The sequence below is a fragment of the Aulonocara sp. 'chitande type north' Nkhata Bay genome, linkage group LG1 (assembly GCF_057382095.1).
Source record: "Aulonocara sp. 'chitande type north' Nkhata Bay isolate Kocher_YH1m ecotype deep benthic linkage group LG1, A_spYH_male_GT1.1, whole genome shotgun sequence".
Classification (NCBI taxonomy): domain Eukaryota; kingdom Metazoa; phylum Chordata; class Actinopteri; order Cichliformes; family Cichlidae; genus Aulonocara; species Aulonocara sp. 'chitande type north' Nkhata Bay.
Window position 1 is genome coordinate 27,646,063 of NC_141344.1, and position 19,350 is coordinate 27,665,412.

Consider the following 19,350-nt stretch of genomic DNA (forward strand, 5'->3'; position numbering starts at 1 on the left):
ATAGTGTAAAAACAGACTTAATATGACCTTTGTTTACATGTTTTCTACAGTACATACCCTCCGTGCTTCATAAAGTAAATACATAGACAAGACTATTTTAGTGATACTTAAAGTTATACAATTATAAAACGTCTTTCTAGTTTGATCCACCTTTAGAGAAAAATGTAACTGTGAAATAATAGATTTTTTTTTTTTTTTGCTTCTTTTGTGTGTTTCATTTTCAGGCTTTCTCTCTAAAATCAAATACCACTGACACACTTATTGATTGCTCTTTATTGGTGCACTTTGAGTTCCGCTAAGCGCACCGGGTGGCCGCTTGAGACCTGCACACGTCATCAAAATATCACGATAACTTCTCCAGTTGTTTTATTTTTTGGAAACCCTGAAAGGACGTGTTGTCATATCTCAGAGTTTAAACATTTATCCCAAATTATCTCTGGAACAGTCCGTTGGCTTGACGGTGGGGGAGATGGAGCATCAGCATACAAACGCGTCGCGCAGCCTCATTTCTCCTCCAACCCCGGCGCAGACGATGTTGTACACCGGTGTAGCCATCGCTTCTGTTTACGGTGTAATCATTGTGTTGGGGCTAATCGGCAACATCACACTCATCAAGACGTTTTGCTCTGCCAAATCCGTCCGAAATGTGCCGAATCTCTTCATGTCGAGTCTTGCGCTCGGGGATGTTTTACTGCTGGTGACCTGCGCTCCGGTGGATGCCAGCCGCTACCTGTCAGAGGAGTGGCTGTTCGGCAGACTGGGCTGTAAAGTCATCCCCTTCATCCAGCTCACCTCGGTTGGGGTTTCTGTGTTCACTCTCACAGCCCTGTCCGCTGACAGGTAGGTTTTTACCAGTGTAACTCATCATAACTAAGGATAACTTAAAGCAGCATCCATAAAGAAGTTAAACGACTGTATGTCTTCTATTGAAACCACAGGACGTAAAAACTTAATGTCTAAGTAGATATTTACCTGTGTATCGATCCTCGGAAAATTACGCATGACAGAGCTTCTGCTCTGGTCTGTTGCCACGTGTAAGGCTATAAATGCAATCAATAGCTACACAATCATAATTATTTGTTATAAATGTATTAGTTAGAATTAGGAAACTATTGCTATTATATATAACAGTCACTGGTACAGCTTCGTAAAGCAATTAAAAGATGTTCTAAGTTTCGGCTTTTGGTGAAAAACATAAATGCTGCACCTATAATGTTCCTGTGCATCCTGTGCTTCAAGAGTTTGTTATCTGAATAGCCTATAATGCAATCCTAAACCTGATAGAGGAAAAAAATACCTTAAACATATCTTTGACAAGAAACACGATTGTTTACATGTTTGAATGTAAGTATGCGAGGACAATCAATTCATTTTGCTGCACATTTCCTAGACCTCTTTTCTCCACTCCTCTCTAAATAAACAATGTTAAAGGATTTTACATAGAAAGTTTGTTCACAAAAAGCTGCTGACCTCTGAGTTTTCCCAGCTCCAGACTGTTAATGGGACAGGAACACACCTTTGAAAACAACAGAAGCTGTAGATTCCAAACTGGTCTGAGTCAGTCACTATTAAGGAACACTGGTCAATAAGATGGAAATAACGTGAAACGTACTTTGATGGAAACAGGCAATGGGAGATCCTTTATGGGACAAAACCCTGTTTTAGATGCAAGGATGTGGTAGGTTTAATTAATGTCTACTTTTAGATTTCACTTAGAAAGCACTGACTGCCTTGCATGCCTCTACAGAACACACAAGGTCTCTTTGTCTCCTTGTCTAACTGCGCATGCATGTGTGTGTGTTTAATTTACCTCTGTCTGTGTCTTTTAGGTACAGGGCCATTGTAAGACCCTTGGATGTTCAAACATCAACCTCCACTACCAGCATTGTCCTGCAAGCATTGCTTATCTGGGTCTTGTCCCTGATCCTGGCAATACCTGAGGCTGTGTTCTCTGACCTCCACACCTTCAACATCACCTCCACTAATGAGAGTTTTGTTACCTGTGCTCCTTATCCCCATGGAGTTGAACTGCACCCTCAGATTCACTCCATGGCCTCTTTCCTCATTTTCTACATAATACCACTGCTGGTCATATCTGTGTACTACAGTTTCATCGCTCAGAGCCTGATGAGGAGCACCTGCAACCTGCCAGTGGAGGGAAATGTGCATGCAAGACGACAGGCTAGTGTTAAATTTGTTACTTGGCAAGCTATAGATCAGTTTGGGTTATTCTTATGACATGAATCCCCACTAGAAATTTACTGTCAACTTAAAAATGATCGTTGCTTGTCTCTTGTCTTTATTATGCTACCAAGGAAACAAAAACAGTCAAAACAAAAAATTAGGGGAATAATTCTCCATACTGGAAAAAAATGTATTTCCACCATGTTTGTAGTCTTTTAAAATGTACCATATATTTCCCCTGTAAATGTTTGTTATGGTCCTCAAAATCTGAATTAATCTAAACATTTTGTTTTTTGTATGTGAACAGCAGATTGAATCAAGAAAACGCTTGGCCAAGACAGTGCTGGTGTTTGTTGGTCTGTTTGCACTATGCTGGCTACCCAGTCACGTTATATACTTATACCGCTCCTATCACTACTCCCAGGTAGGCAAATATTATTATTATTATTTTTTTATCAGAATCAGAATACTTTATTGATCCCTAGGAGAAATATTGTTGGTTACAGTGCTCCAGTACAAACAGTAACAAAAATAGACAATACAAGAAGTAAGATCGATCTATCTATCTATCTATCTATCTATCTATCTATCTATCTATCTATCTATCTATCTATCTATCTATCTATCTATCTATCTATCTATCTATCTATCTATCTATCTATCTATCTATCTATCTATCGTGCAAAACGAGTGTAGCTATTGCAGTATTTGCACTGTTACAACTCATCCATCTAACACACTGTGTGTTAGGTGGATGAGTTGTAACAGTGCAAATCAGTTTATTTGTTTCTGTCTTTTTGTGTATTGTAAGTGGAACATATCTCAACTTTAAAAAAAATCTATTCTGCACAAAGTTATCTGATATATCCATTGATTTATTAATTTTGGTTCCATCCCTGATCTGAAAATGCCGTCAGCGCTTTTTGATTTAAAATATGCTATTTAAATAGAAATTGTTGTTTTGGAGTGTATGAGAAATCTGTTCCTGTTGGCTCACATAAAGTAGATCTTTTTAAAAAGAGTCAAGTCAGATGAATTTAGGTTTTTTAAAAAATATTTTTAGATACCTCAAATCTAATCTTTTAATCTCTTTCTCGCCTGCCAGGTGGACACCTCGTTGCTTCATTTCGTCTGCAGCGTTGTAGCTCGTATCCTGGCCTTCACCAACTCCTGCCTGAACCCCTTTGCCCTCTATCTGCTGAGCAAGTCCTTCAAGAAGCAGTTCAACCAGCACCTGTGCTGTTGCTGTCGCATCATCATCAAACACTCACAGAGCCCGATACATTACAGTACACGTGTGACTTCTGTCCGCAGCTCAAATCACTCTATGACTGTCATTAATGGTAGGCAGCTCGGACAGGAGGACTGTGTGTGAGCGTGAAAGTGAACTGCATCATGCATGTAGCATATGTTTGTGTGGTTTTCTTGTGGTTTCAGTTCTCCACATGATACAATAAGCCCAAAGAGTGATGTCTTCTCGAAAAACATTACACATCTACACAGTCAATTCAATCAATCTTTTGTTGATGTCCTTGAATCTTTTGCGGTGTGTAATATTTGTCTTTGTTAACTGTTAACTGTCACAAAAAACACAACAGAAATAGAAAAAAACACAAGGAAAGTGTTTCTGGGGAGACAATAAACCGACGGACCAGTTGCAGGAACCCAAAACATGGTAGGTGTGTTTTATCATGATTCAAATAATACTGATGACGGATTTTTAGGCTAATAGTTAGGCTAACACACTTACCTCTCATATTTTCTTTCCTCACAAAACTGATAAATCCTTCACTTCTTTTAAGTGTCTCCCAGTGCAATTCTTAGCATATTTTGGTTCCTGCAACTGGTCTGTTGGGTTATTGTCTCCCCAGAAACACTTCCCTTGTGCTTTTGGAAATCTGTTTTTTCCTATTTCCGTTGTGTTTTGTGTGCTTTTGCAGCGTTTTTCTTATTGCTGGTGTTTTCGTAAGTTGCAGTCCGTTTGGCCTCTCAGGGCCACCGTAGGATAATCATTTTCCTTAAATAAGAAATTTACACAATATATTAATGTTTTCTATAACTGTTATAGGAAGCGAACAGTTATTCAGTGCAAGTCAGTTTGAATTTTACAGGGCCAATTCACAACAGTACAACATCTCAAAGCGGTTTGCATTGCTGGGTAACGACCCTGCAATACTAGAAGGAAAACCCCAACAATCAGTTTAGCTCCTGTGAGCAAACACTTGGTGACAGTGGAAATGAAAAACTGAAAAGGAGAATACGTGGGCAAATTTAGCTTAAAGACACCAGAATTCAACAAAAGCAAACCTTGAACTAATAATTCAACAGTGTCCTGTTCTTTTAATGACAAAGAAACGGTCCCTAGTGAAAATGTGACCTTTTCATTTCCTACAGACTTAGTGGACTTGCTTTTTTATATAGAGGAGAGGAACAAAAGAGTTTTTTCCTCTCTCTCTTATTTCCCTTGTTTCATGTTGCTGTGTCATCAGCAACATGACTGATTAGTTGGCCAATCATTTTAATTAATATGATGAATTAGAAACAACACCAGCACTGTGTAATTGGATATATCTGGTACTTTTGTCTTCTGCCTTATTTCCCAAAGGAAACAAGAAGGTGAGAAAAACCTCAAGCCTGGATAAATGTTCTGCTTCTTGAGAAATATCTCAAGCTTTAATTCCCAAAGGGAATGAAGCAGACCATTTATCCAGGCTTGAGTCTGGTAGTAGAAGTATACTAGCTTGTGACTCCCCGAGGTTGTTTGCGTCTCCTCCTGGTTTGAACCAGGGATCTTTTGTGTGTTAGCTACCATACATGTTTTAACCACTGTACCACAAACAGGAAAACAGCTATTGAAACGTTGACACATTCAACAGTATTGTATGCATTTGCTATTATTTTGTTTTTAAAAATAAGCTTATCCTATGTAATCCGTATGCAGCCCCACTGATTTATATGTAAAACTTTGACCAAAACCAAATACAGCTGTGATGCTCACCCTCAGAAATGTATTTTGAATATTAACTGCCTCAGTTGGCATCGTGAGTAGTAAACAGTGAATGTAAATCCACACCTGTGGTATTTGGCAGCACAAGCCACAGCGATATTTTTGTTATGTAATTTTGCATTTAAATGCATTTCTTGGGCAAGTTAAATTTCGAAAACTTCATATAATTTGTCAGACTATCATGTATTGATCACTTTTCTCTTACAACAGGATAAAACTCATTCAAAACCAGAGCCCTTAGTCCTGTTGACCCTGTATATGCTACATATTTTCTACGCCAGCAGGCTCACTGGCCATGATTATTCTGTACTGTCACATAACTAGATTTACCATCAGCATGTCACATCCCAATGTCCTAATTTGGTGTTTCACAGTGGGAGAAGATGTTGCCTGTAGTTGTAATACTTGTGTGCATAATTCAGTTTGGGTAGTGTTTGTTTAGTTGTGGTTTGAGCACTTTGCCAAATTTCTGTCCTGCATGGTCTTAACCCCCTACTTAACATGTCATCTGTACAGACAGGCTCATTCGATGAAGAGTCTCAAATGTAAATAGGTTATTAACTTTAACAGTTAAATAAAGTCAGATACAGACCAAATCCGGACACACACTTTCATTTACGATCTGGAGGCTCCCCTAAAAAGCTCTCGGGTTATTTGTCGTATGTTAAATGTTCTGCCAAATGGTGAGATGTCTTCCCAGCATCTCCTCCTGTTCCTCTGTTGCTGTTTGACTTGCTGCTTCTGTAAGCAGTGAAATTATCAATAAATTCCAGCGTGTCTGTTCCATTTGCAGCTGTATACAATGTGTCCAAAGTGTAAATAGACCACCATGTTTGGCAGATAAGGAGGCATGGTCTGGGCCATGAGCTGTTCCTGTTCCTGTTTTTTTCCCTGCGGTTTTTACTCTGTTAGCTTTGTTTCTGTTGATTGTTCATCTGGAAATGTACATCTAAATCCTGCAGAACAGCCTGCATCTTAATGAGCTGTGCAGTCTTACAAGGGGTTTTCTTCACCATCAAATGATTTCTGTTCATTTTTTAGTTACCGCTGCGCTCTGGTTAAGTTTAAGTAATGCAATTCAATTAGCTTGGTACAAATTTTAACTGTAATTCAACCACTGGCTCTCACTCCTGTTCTCACTGAATGTAGAAAAACTGGGTTTACAAGCTTAAAAAAAATCTAACTGCAGTTAAATTTCCACATGGTTTTTTCAAGCCTGAAAATATGAATCTTGGTGTTTTAGTGTGCATGGCTCTCCCAAGATGCTGACCACATCGAGACATGCTTTAATAAACAGTTTATAATAGTTTAGTGAAAAGTTTATTTTGGCAAATTAACCACCTCTGAAAGCTCTTTTCGTCATCTGCACGGTCACGTCTGTCCTCCTCATACATGCCTGTGCAAAAGTATGTCTCTTTGCCTTATATTTTGCTCTCAAAGACTCACACTTTCTTGCAGCTTTTTAAAAATTGATCCCGAGCAATCGTTCTCTAGGCTTTCGGAAAGTCTTTCGAAGTTTTGGCTGATTTTTCACTCATTTTAATTCTCGTCCTTGTATATGACCGAAGGTTTTGTTGTTTGTTTCTTAAGCCACTTAACACCGACCTATGAATTATTCAAGCATAAAAAGGCATCAAAGTGCTATTATCTGAAGACTTGGCATATCCCATCATAGCTTGTATGGAACGCCAGGACTGCCATAATGAATTAATTAAATACGCCATTAAATAATTAATTAAATGTGGCAATAATTAATTAAAATTGGAATTAATTAATTAAATAAATAGTTATGACACATGTAATTAATTAATTATTGACACATTTAATTAATTATTTATGTATTTCACATTTTAATTAATTATTGACACATTTAATTAATTAATTATTGACACATTTAATTAATTATTTATGTATTTCACATTTTAATTAATTATTGACACATTTCATTAATTATTGACACATTTCATTAATTATTTAATGATATATTTATTTATTTCATTTTGGCAGTCTTGACGCCTATGGAACGCCAGGACTGCCATAATGAATTAATTAAATACACCATTAAATAATTAATTAAATGTGGCAATAATTAATTAAAATTGGAATTAATTAATTAAATAAATAGTTATGATATATGTAATTAATTAATTATTGACACATTTAATTAATTATTTATGTATTTCACATTTTAATTAATTATTGACACATTTCATTAATTATTGACACATTTAATTAATTATTTATGTATTTCACATTTTAATTAATTATTGACACATTTCATTAATTATTGACACATTTCATTAATTATTTATGTATTTCACATTTTAATTAATTATTGACACATTTAATTAATTAATTATTGACACATTTAATTAATTATTTATGTATTTCACATTTTAATTAATTATTGACACATTTCATTAATTATTGACACATTTAATTAATTATTTAATGATATATTTATTTATTTCATTTTGGCAGTCTTGACGCCTATGGAACGCCAGGACTGCCATAATGAATTAATTAAATACACCATTAAATAATTAATTAAATGTGGCAATAATTAATTAAAATTGGAATTAATTAATTAAATAAATAGTTATGATATATGTAATTAATTAATTATTGACACATTTAATTAATTATTTATGTATTTCACGTTTTAATTAATTATTAACACATTTAATTAATTAATTATTGACATATTTAATTAATTATTTATGTATTTCACATTTTAATTAATTATTGACACATTTAATTAATTATTGACACATTTAATTAATTATTGACACATTTAATTAATTATTTAATGATATATTTATTTATTTCATTTTGGCAGTCTTGGCGCCTGGCTCTCATCATGAAATAATTTTATCTGTCAGCCTCACCCATCAAACTCAGGGGGCGGGGTTAACGCTGATCGAGTCAAAACCATTGCTTTGGCCTGGTGGCCATTGTTTCTAGCACACAACAACCGGCATGTGGAAGCTAACAGAACTGAGCTTTGAAAAACCCTGTTTGTGTGTTACCAAATACCGTTTTAATATTTTTTTAGCCGAGAATGTAGTGGTTTAATCTTCATGTGTCTGGTCGGTTTGTCAAGATACAGCCTCTTTGCAAAAGTGTTTCGATGATTTCGGAGATGTCGTCCCAGCGTGGGATAGACCCGCTCGCCTCGCAAGCAATCCCACCGACAAAGCGCAGGCCCCGGTACACAGCTGTAGTAACCCCCGCTGACTTCTTTTACTGAGGTTATATTTATCGGTGTTTTATTTCCTGATGTTCTTATGTGTCCTACGTGTTTCAGTCGCCAATTCTGAATTATAACTAACATTAAAAACATGTTTAAGGAGGAGAGAGAGCAAATAAATCTGTTTAACATCTGATCTTTGGGTTTTTGTTCAGTAATCAGCGTGACCTGTGTATAAACACATAAAAGAGATAACATTGGTGTTTCCGTCATGTAGTAACTGCTGGCTTTAACTGTACAAAGGTTGTTCGACACTATGAAACACATACAGACTTCATGATGTCCGGCTAATATTTTTATTGTGAATATTAATCATGCTGACCTCGCTCTGTACACCACGCAGCGAGGTCAGCATATCCACGATATCCTCAGCTCCATGAGTTAACACAAAGTTTCCCAGCTGACTATCTAACTGCCAACTATTCCAGAGACGTGAAAATATACAGCATAAAGAAAAGTGTAAGAGACTCAGCAGCAGATTAGAACTAGAAAGTGCATTTTCTGAAGAAACTGCAGTGTGAATGCTTGAATCTGAATGTATGCATTGAAATGAAATAATTACTGAATTTAAGTTAAAAATTTTGAATGAGATAAAAAAAAAACCCCGAATTTAACCTGAAAACAAAAGTGCTGAACTGCTAAAAGCTGAAGGTTACACAGAAGAAGAAGTTGGAAAAAAGCTGAAAATGTTTTAATTGTAAATTAGAAAAACCTAAGAAATGAGAAAAGAACATTTAGAGTCAGAAAACATCTGAATGAATATTAAAAGGTCATATTCTTTGAATCACTGAATGACTAAAATGTGATCCCTCCACTTGGACCCACACAGTTTAAAAAGTTTACATCTCTGAGCTTTGAAAGACAAGATGTTGGAAAAAGAACAACGATGGCGACGTTTTGAGGGTAAAATGATGGCTTTAACACTGTGGACACAGCAGCAGTTGAAAGAGAAGTGTTTAAGATTAATTTTGGCAGAGTGGCAGAGAGAGCTCGTTAAGCAGGCAGGTGTGAGCCTGGTTGCTATAGTGACCGCACCCAATGGCTCCATACACACGGACACAGACATGCACCTCACTTTTGCTGCTTAAAATGAACAGAAAAGTCAGGCCGAAACAAATCGTTCCCAAATGAAAAGTAAAAGTCGTATTGACAAAATTCTTTCACTGTGAGCGACAGCAATGTCTAGTCTACCAAATTCTCAGTTTTCATGTCTGTGGAGTTTATTATATGGACGTGGTGACAGTGGAAAGACACCATGCTCTTCTGATTTTCAAACGAACCTTCTGAGCCATTTTAACATTAGAGTCTATGGAAGAGTTGGAGGGAGGAGGCTGTGCATTGGTGACATTTATGAAAGAACCATAACACCTAGTACAATAGTAAACACATTGGATGAAAGAGGACAGCCATGGCTACGTTTTGAGGGTAAAATCATACCTGTAGAGCAAACGCTGCGGACACAGCAGCAGTTTTAAAAAAGATTTTAAGATTATTTTTTTTGCTCCTCTCACTCTAGCAGTTGAGCTGCCTCACTCTAGCCCCAACATTCCGTCCCATACACACCCATTATAAACTCTGAAACGGGTGAAAAAACATCATGAAACTTAAACTGGAACTGAAGAAAAAGTATAATAGATATTGAAAAGATAAATGCAAGTTGAATAGTTGAATGTCTTGTCTTCGTTTTAAAGTTTGAATGGTGACTCTATGTCAATGTATGTGGAAGTAGTAAGAGTTTAAAAATGAGTAAGTTGAATGAGGATTTGAAGGGTCTCCCCATTGAAATACATTATAAATTTTTGTTGAATAAAGTTGAATAAAATTAAAAATATAAATGTTAAAAATATGAAAAATGGAAGCAGTGTTGTCCAAAAGAATAGGAATCTAACGGTGTTGGAATGGTTTTTCTAAGTTGAACGGTTTTGAAGGAGTAGGATTACAAAAAACGTACGGAATACAGAATAAAATATAATAATAATAACTAGAAAGTGCATTTTCTGAAGAAACTGCAGTGTGAATGCTTGAATCTGAATGTATGCACTGAAATGAATTAATTACTGAATTTTGAGTTAAAAATATTGAATGAGATAAAAAAAAAAAACGAATTTAACCTGAAAACAAAAGTGCTGAACTGCTAAAAGCTGAAGGTTACACAGAAGAAGAAGTTGGAAAAAAGCTGAAAATGTTTTAATTGTAAATTAGAAAACCCTAAGAAATGAGAAAAGAACATTTAGAGTCAGAAAACATCTGAAAGAATATTAAAAGGTCATATTCTTTGAATCACTGAATGACTCAAATGTGATCCCTCCACTTTGATCCACACAGTTTAAAAAGTTTAAATGCCTGAGCTTTGAAAGACACGGTGTTGGAAAGAGAACAATAATGGCGACAATTTGAGGGTAAAATGATGGCTGTAACACTGTGGACACAGCAGCAGTTGAAAGAGAAGTGTTTAAGATGAATCTTGGCAGAGTGGCAGGCAGAGCTCGTTAAGCAGGCAGGTGTGAGCCTGGTTGCTATAGTGACTGCACCCAATGGCTCCATACACACGTACACAGACATGCGCCTCACTTTTGCTGCTTAAAATGAACAGAAAAGTCAGGCCCAAACAAATCGCTCCCAAATGAAAAGTATAGGTCGTATTGACGAAATTCTTTCACCGTGAGCGGCAGCAATGTCTAGTCTACCTAATTCTCAGTTTTCATGCCTGTGGAGTTTATTATATGGACGTGGTGACAGTGTAAAAACACCATGCTCTTCTGATTTTCAAACCAACCTTCTGAGCCGTTTTAACATTAGAGTCTATGGAAGAGTTGGAGGGAGGAGGCTGTGCATTGGTGACATTTATGAAAGAACCATAACACCTAGTACAATAGTAAACACATTGGATGAAAGAGGACAGCGATGGCTACGTTTTGAGGGTAAAATCATACCTGTAGAGCAAACGCTGCGGACACAGCAGCAGTTTTAAAAAAGATTTTAAGATTAATTTTTTTGCTCCTCTCACTCTAGCAGTTGAGCTGCCTCACTCTAGCCCCAACATTCCGTCCCATACACACCCATTATAAACTCTGAAACGGGTGAAAAAACATCATGAAACTTAAACTGGAACTGAAGAAAAAGTATAATAGATATTGAAAAGATAAATACAAGTTGAATAGTTGAATGTCTTGTCTTCGTTTTAAAGTTTGAATGGTGGCTCTATGTCAATGTATGTGGAAGTAGTAAGAGTTTAAAAATGAGTAAGTTGAATGAGGATTTGAAGGGTCTCCCCATTGAAATACATTATAAATTTTTGTTGAATAAAGTTGAATAAAATTAAAAATATAAATGTTAAAAATATGAAAAATAGAAGCAGTGTTGTCCAAAAGAATAGGAATCTAACGGTGTTTGAATGGTTTTTCTAAGTTGAACGGTTTTGAAGGAGTAGGATTACAAAAAACGTACGGAATACAGAATAAAATATAATAATAATAATAAAGATTAGAATAACAATACTGTGAATGCTTTTCAAGCATTCACACTAACTAGAAAGTGCATTTTCTGAAGAAACTGCAGTGTGAATGCTTGAATCTGAATGTATGCACTGAAATGAATTAATTGCTGAATTTTGAGTTAAAAATATTGAATGAGATTAAAAAAAAAACCAAAAAAAAAAAAGAATTTAACCTGAAAACAAAGGTGCTGAACTGCTAAAAGCTGAAGGTTACACAGAAGAAGGAGTTGGAAAAAAACTGAAAATGTTTTAAATGTAAATTAGAAAACCCTAAGAAATGAGAAAAGAACATTTAGAGTCAGAAAACATCTGAATGAATATTAAAAGGTCATATTCTTTGAATCACTGAATGACTCAAATGTGATCCCTCCACTTTGATCCACACAGTTTAAAAAGTTTAAATGCCTGAGCTTTGAAAGATACAGTGTTGGAAAGAGAACAATAATGGCGACAATTTGAGGGTAAAATGATGGCTGTAACACTGTGGACACAGCAGCAGTTGAAAGAGAAGTGCTTAAGATGAATCTTGGTACAGTGGCAGGCAGAGCTCGTTAAGCAGGCAGGTGTGAGCCTGGTTGCTATAGTGACCGCACCCAAGGGCTCCATACACACGTACACAGACATGCGCCTCACTTTTGCTGCTTAAAATGAACAGAAAAGTCAGGCCCAAACAAATTCTTCCCAAATGAAAAGTACATGTCGTATTGACAAAATTCTTTCACCGTGAGCGACAGCCATGTCTAGTCTACCTAATTCTCAGTTTTCATGCCTGTGGAGTTTATTATATGGACGTGGTGACAGTGTAAAGACACCATGCTCTTCTGATTTTCAAACGAACCTTCTGAGCCATTTTAACATTAGAGTCTATGGAAGAGTTGGAGGGAGGAGGCTGTGCATTGGTGACATTTATGAAAGAACCATAACACCTAGTACAATAGTAAACACATTGGATGAAAGAGGACAGCCATGGCTACGTTTTGAGGGTAAAATCATACCTGTAGAGCAAACGCTGTGGACACAGCAGCAGTTTTAAAAAAGATTTTAAGATTAATTTTTTTGCTCCTCTCACTCTAGCAGTTGAGCTGTCTCACTCTAGCGGCAACATTCCGTCCCATACACACCCATTATAAACTCTGAAACGGGTGAAAAAACATCATGAAACTTAAACTGGAACTGAAGAAAAAGTATAATAGATATTGAAAAGATAAATACAAGTTGAATAGTTGAATGTCTTGTCTTCGTTTTAAAGTTTGAATGGTGGCTCTATGTCAATGTATGTGGAAGTAGTAAGAGTTTAAAAATGAGTAAGTTGAATGAGGATTTGAAGGGTCTCCCCATTGAAATACATTATAAATTTTTGTTGAATAAAGTTGAATAAAATTAAAAATATAAATGTTAAAAATATGAAAAATAGAAGCAGTGTTGTCCAAAAGAATAGGAATCTAACGGTGTTTGAATGGTTTTTCTAAGTTGAACGGTTTTGAAGTTATAGGATTACAAAAAACGTACGGAATAGATAATAATAACTAGAAAGTGCATTTTCTGAAGAAACTGCAGTGTGAATGCTTGAATCTGAATGTATGCACTGAAATGAATTAATTACTGAATTTTGAGTTAAAAATATTGAATGAGATGAAAAAAAAAAAAAAAAACGAATTTAACCTGAAAACAAAAGTGCTGAACTGCTAAAAGCTGAAGGTTACACAGAAGAAGAAGTTGGAAAAAAGCTGAAAATGTTTTAATTGTAAATTAGAAAACCCTAAGAAATGAGAAAAGAACATTTAGAGTCAGAAAACATCTGAATGAATATTAAAAGGTCATATTCTTTGAATCACTGAATGACTCAAATGTGATCCCTCCACTTTGATCCACACAGTTTAAAAAGTTTAAATGCCTGAGCTTTGAAAGACACGGTGTTGGAAAGAGAACAATAATGGCGACAATTTGAGGGTAAAATGATGGCTGTAACACTGTGGACACAGCAGCAGTTGAAAGAGAAGTGCTAAAGATGAATCTTGGTAGAGTGGCAGGCAGAGCTCGTTAAGCAGGCAGGTGTGAGCCTGGTTGCTATAGTGACTGCACCCAATGGCTCCATACACACGTACACAGACATGCGCCTCACTTTTGCTGCTTAAAATGAACAGAAAAGTCAGGCCGAAACAAATCGCTCCCAAATGAAAAGTATAGGTCGTATTGACGAAATTCTTTCACCGTGAGCGGCAGCAATGTCTAGTCTACCTAATTCTCAGTTTTCATGCCTGTGGAGTTTATTATATGGACGTGGTGACAGTGTAAAAACACCATGCTCTTCTGATTTTCAAACCAACCTTCTGAGCCGTTTTAACATTAGAGTCTATGGAAGAGTTGGAGGGAGGAGGCTGTGCATTGGTGACATTTATGAAAGAACCATAACACCTAGGACAATAGTAAACACATTGGATGAAAGAGGACAGCCATGGCTACGTTTTGAGGGTAAAATCATACCTGTAGAGCAAACGCTGCGGACACAGCAGCAGTTTTAAAAAAGATTTTAAGATTAATTTTTTTGCTCCTCTCACTCTAGCAGTTGAGCTGTCTCACTCTAGCCCCAACATTCCGTCCCATACACACCCATTATAAATTTTGAAACGGGTGAAAAAACATCATGAAACTTAAACTGGAACTGAAGAAAAAGTATAATAGATATTGAAAAGATAAATACAAGTTGAATAGTTGAATGTCTTGTCTTCGTTTTAAAGTTTGAATGGTGGCTCTATGTCAATGTATGTGGAAGTAGTAAGAGTTTAAAAATGAGTAAGTTGAATGAGGATTTGAAGGGTCTCCCCATTGAAATACATTATAAATTTTTGTTGAATAAAGTTGAATAAAATTAAAAATATAAATGTTAAAAATATGAAAAATAGAAGCAGTGTTGTCCAAAAGAATAGGAATCTAACGGTGTTTGAATGGTTTTTCTAAGTTGAACGGTTTTGAAGGAGTGAGATGCCAAAAAACGTACGGAATATATAATAATAATAATAATAATAATAAAGATTCGAATAACAATACTGTGAATGCTTTTCAAGCATTCACACTAATAAAATAGAATAATAATAATAAAGATTAGAAGAACAATACTGTGAATGCTTTTCAAGCATTCACACTAATAAAGATTACAACAACAATACTGTGAATGCTTTTCAAGCATTCACACTAATAACAGTTTGTGGCGTGAATAAGACACGGCGGGACCACGGAGCAACGTTCAGAGTCATCTTTATTTACATCTCACCACACCACAACACCCCCAAACCCCTCAGTCCCCGTGTTTTTAACTAGGCGGGCGTGATTAAGGATGCCGTGCAGGTGCGTCCGCCCTCCCTGCACGGCACCGCAGACCACGCCCCACCACACAGTTATACATTTAATAAATCACCAAATGAATCCAAGAAACGAGCAAACCTGTTCCGACAATTTGAATTTGTATTCCCTCAGCTGCAGACTCGCTGCTGTTTAAATGTTTGAAAAGGAAGATTAGATATAAAAAACGTCAAACATAGACTCAGTCTGCCTTCACATTTGATATGAGGCCAGCACGTATAGTGGCCTCAGCAGGCTATTACTGAAATACACGTGCTATATCATAAACTATGATATAAACAGGGAGGTCCTATTAACATGTTTAGTTTTAAAGGACACCTTCCTGCCTTTAGTCTCATTCATGAGCAGTATTCGTTTTCTTCTAACATCCAGAAGTCTGCACGATGTGTTTCATAGTTTGTAACAAGCCTTTGACAGGTAAACATAACATGACCGAAAAGCAAAAAAAAAAAAAAAAAAAAAAAAAAAGAGAGAGAGAGAGAGAGAGAGAGTGTTGACATAAGAAGAGAAAATGCTCTCGATTATGGAGACAGGCAAATGGTTCATTTATGTTTGATGTGTGTTTATTCCTCCCTAAATATCGTCGGTGAAGTTTGCCATGCACGTCAGATTTTCCTGCGCATTTTTATACCTCTGCCAACAGAGAGAAAAAAAATCACATTCTAACAGACAGCTGGTGCTTAGAATACAGTTGAATAACTATTAAAAAACAGATGATATTTAGATGATAGTTCAGTCTAACACATGTGCCAGTGGTTCATTAAACGTCTGTGAAACTATGCAGTTATGAAACGTAACTTTAACCTCAGCCAAACCGATTTGCTCAGTTGTAAATAAAACAGCGAAGTAAACGTGACCCGACAGACAGAACCTGAGTGAATGAAGTCCAGCGTTTAACCACTGAGAGCTAAAACTCAGCTGAGGTTTGAAAGCTGTGTGCCGGTGATTGGACATCAGCCGCTGATGAAGCTGTTCGCCTATAAAGTGCTCTGTAAGGAAACAAGCTCCAGCAGCTCTGCGCTCGGGGAAAATACTATATTTACTTATCTTGTGCAGTTAAACTGTGACTATCACCAGGTAACGTAGGCGTGTTTCTTGAATTATCAGCAGGTGTTAAACAGCTGACAGATGAGGAGGAGGATGCATGCAGGTAAACTGAGGGTCTGCTGAGCTGATCGCTGGTTTCGTGAGAAAAATGTCAGCTCGTTCTTTATGTTACAGAAGCACAGAGACACAAGACCAGGCGGAAAGAGACGATCGTTCGGTGAAAATGAGAATCTGCGAATGCAACATGTGGAACACGGAGAGTGGAATATGTAAACAAACCGGTTAACGTAACCCCCTCGGTGCGCTCTGCATGCTAACTGTTAGCAGAGCTAGTGAAATCTCTGAAAACATCTGAGCACTTTTGCAAACATGTTCTATGTTGACAACCTGACCAGACATACGGCGCGACATTCGCGGCTAAAACACTGTTAAAAGTGTAGCTGGTGACAGAAAAACGGCCTGTGATTTGATCTGCATTCTGGGATAACTGGCTGCCCCAAGTCTACACAAGCAATCGATTATCTAGGATCGACCTGTTTTGACTTACTTTGCACGGCAACCAATCAAATGTTAGAGAAGCTGCATGGGCAGCGTTAACCCCGCCCCCTGAGTTTGATGGGTGAGGCTGACAGATAAAATTATTTCATGACGAGAGCCAGGCGTCAGGACTGCCAAAATGAAATAAATAAATATATCATTAAATAATTAATTAAATGTGTCAATAATTAATTAAATGTGTCAATAATTAATTAAAATGTGAAATACATAAATAATTAATTAAATGTGTCAATAATTAATTAATTAAATGTGTCAATAATTAATTAAAATGTGAAATACATAAATAATTAATTAAATGTGTCAATAATTAATTAATTACATGTGTCATAACTATTTATTTAATTAATTAATTCCAATTTTAATTAATTATTGACACATTTAATTAATTATTTAATGGTGTATTTAATTAATTCATTATGGCAGTCCTGGCGTTCCATATCAGGACTGCCAAAATGAAATAAATAAATATATCATTAAATAATTAATTAAATGTGTCAATAATTAATTAAATGTGTCAATAATTAATTAAAATGTGAAATACATAAATAATTAATTAAATGTGTCAATAATTAATTAATTACATGTGTCAATAATTAATTAAAATGTGAAATACATAAATAATTAATTAAATGTGTCAATAATTAATTAATTACATGTGTCATAACTATTTATTTAATTAATTAATTCCAATTTTAATTAATTATTGCCACATTTAATTAATTATTTAATGGTGTATTTAATTAATTCATTATGGCAGTCCTGGCGTTCCATAAGCTTGCAGCATGTTCATAAAAACTTTAAGGAAATAGGCAAATGGAGGGGAAAAGAAGAATGGTAAGGCCTGAAAAACTATCTGCAGCAGATGAACAGTATCTGAAAGTCATGTCCTTAAGAAATAGGAAAAGACAAAGGAGAGATGCATCTGCTTATTCATCTACTCTTTACTGAAGTCTCATCACAGTATCAGTGGTAACAGGTCTGATGTAGTGTTTGCGCACTACTACTGTGATCTAGTGACAACTCATTCTCAAGCTAACTTATATTTTTTCTTTTCATTTTTCCATCTTCCTTTTCTTCTTTTGTTTTAAGAGTGTCGATTTATGAACAGAGCCTGAAGAACACTTTGAGTTCTCCTGAACTCGTCACACTTTTCACTCAGCTTCAAGGTCTGCGTTTGTGTAGGTGTGACATCCGTTTACTGAAATCTGTATCGATCTATGTGGCTGGCCACCTTGTTATAGTTAAGTGTTAGAAGACAAGCATTTGACATGTGAAAACTGTCAAATGTCATCATGTTTCCTTTTTGTCTGACTTGATGTCAGTATCCTTTAACATGAACTGTGTCTGATGAACTCACTCCTTTAGTCCTCCTGTAACAAAAGAGTGACACATTTTCAAATTCCATGTACATTTTTACCTGATAGTTGACTGATCGATCAGTGACACAAATCCAGTAACCAATCTTTAAAATGTGACTTAACTTTTAAAATATCACAATGTCTACTGCTCACCTCTGTACTGTATCGGACCCAGTAAATTAATGAAAAGGTTAAAGAAATGAAGAAATACTGTGAAGCTCCGACTCTCTGAAAGAAAGATCATTCATGCAGAAGCAAAAACCTTTCTCTGTTCAACAATGTGCTACACTGTAACAAAATTACAGATTATTTCCACTTAATGCACCATATCTTGAATCTTTTAAACAACAGCGCTTTATTTAGTCATTTTCACTTTGTTCACCTCAGGGAGTCAATGATGTAGCACCAATCCCTTCTTTTGGCCGGTGATGTGAGTCTTATATATGGCTGAACACCTTGAGCTTCAGGTAAGATAAGAGATTGAATAAACTGACATCCCTAAAATGAATAAATTGATCTAACTTAGTCACCTTAGGCAAATTGTACTTAGTTTTTCAAATAGATTTTGCAGTGCACCTGTTTCTGACCAGCTAACTCGTTTTTTTCTCCTTAGACCCTAAATGTAGTTTTTTTTTTTTTAAATAAATTTTATTTGAGTTTAAAAGTTAATTTTAGGTATAATTGAAATGAGTATGTTTAAAGAATACTGTAGTTCAGCATTGCTACAATGAATACTTACACATTCAATCTTTTACATAAGTGGTTGTTGTGCCCAAAATGTTGGACAGGATTGGAATAACAGAAGATAGAAGTTTGAATTAGTTCAAGAAATCTGCTCAAATTTCAGATAAAATAATGCATAATAATGTCACACAAAATATTCACATCATTTTAGTCAAAATGAAATCATCACTGTCATTTTTTCAGTGTTGTAGCTTTAAGTTCTTCATGATATGAAATTTCTACACTTCTCTCATAGCCATTTAATATTTTCGAGAAGTAAGAATTAATGGATTTTAATAGATTCAGTTAGCAGAAAATTGGTGAATTAATGCTTGCTTGTAAAAGTGCAAAAATAGCTGTTTCCAAT

The 19,350-nt window shown here is 35.8% G+C and overlaps 1 protein-coding gene across 1 annotated transcript; it reads left to right on the plus strand.

Moving 5' to 3' along the window:
- Positions 1–532: 532 nt before the first annotated feature.
- grpr (gastrin-releasing peptide receptor) lies at positions 533–3,559 on the plus strand. The gene is made up of 4 exons (XM_086299221.1): positions 533–840; positions 1,830–2,181; positions 2,495–2,608; positions 3,290–3,559. The coding sequence occupies exons 1-4, from the start codon at positions 533–535 to the stop codon at positions 3,557–3,559; spliced, it is 1,044 nt and encodes a 347-aa protein (XP_086155347.1).
- The last annotated feature ends 15,791 nt before the right edge of the window (positions 3,560–19,350 follow it).

Coding starts and splice junctions, on each gene's coding strand:
- grpr (XM_086299221.1), top strand. CDS start 533: ATGTTGTACACCGGTGTAGCCATCGCTTCTGTTTACGGTGTAATCATT. Junction 2,182..2,494: donor ATGTGCATGCAAGACGACAG/GCTAGTGTTAAA, acceptor TGTGAACAGCAG/ATTGAATCAAGAAAACGCTT. Junction 2,609..3,289: donor GCTCCTATCACTACTCCCAG/GTAGGCAAATAT, acceptor CTCGCCTGCCAG/GTGGACACCTCGTTGCTTCA.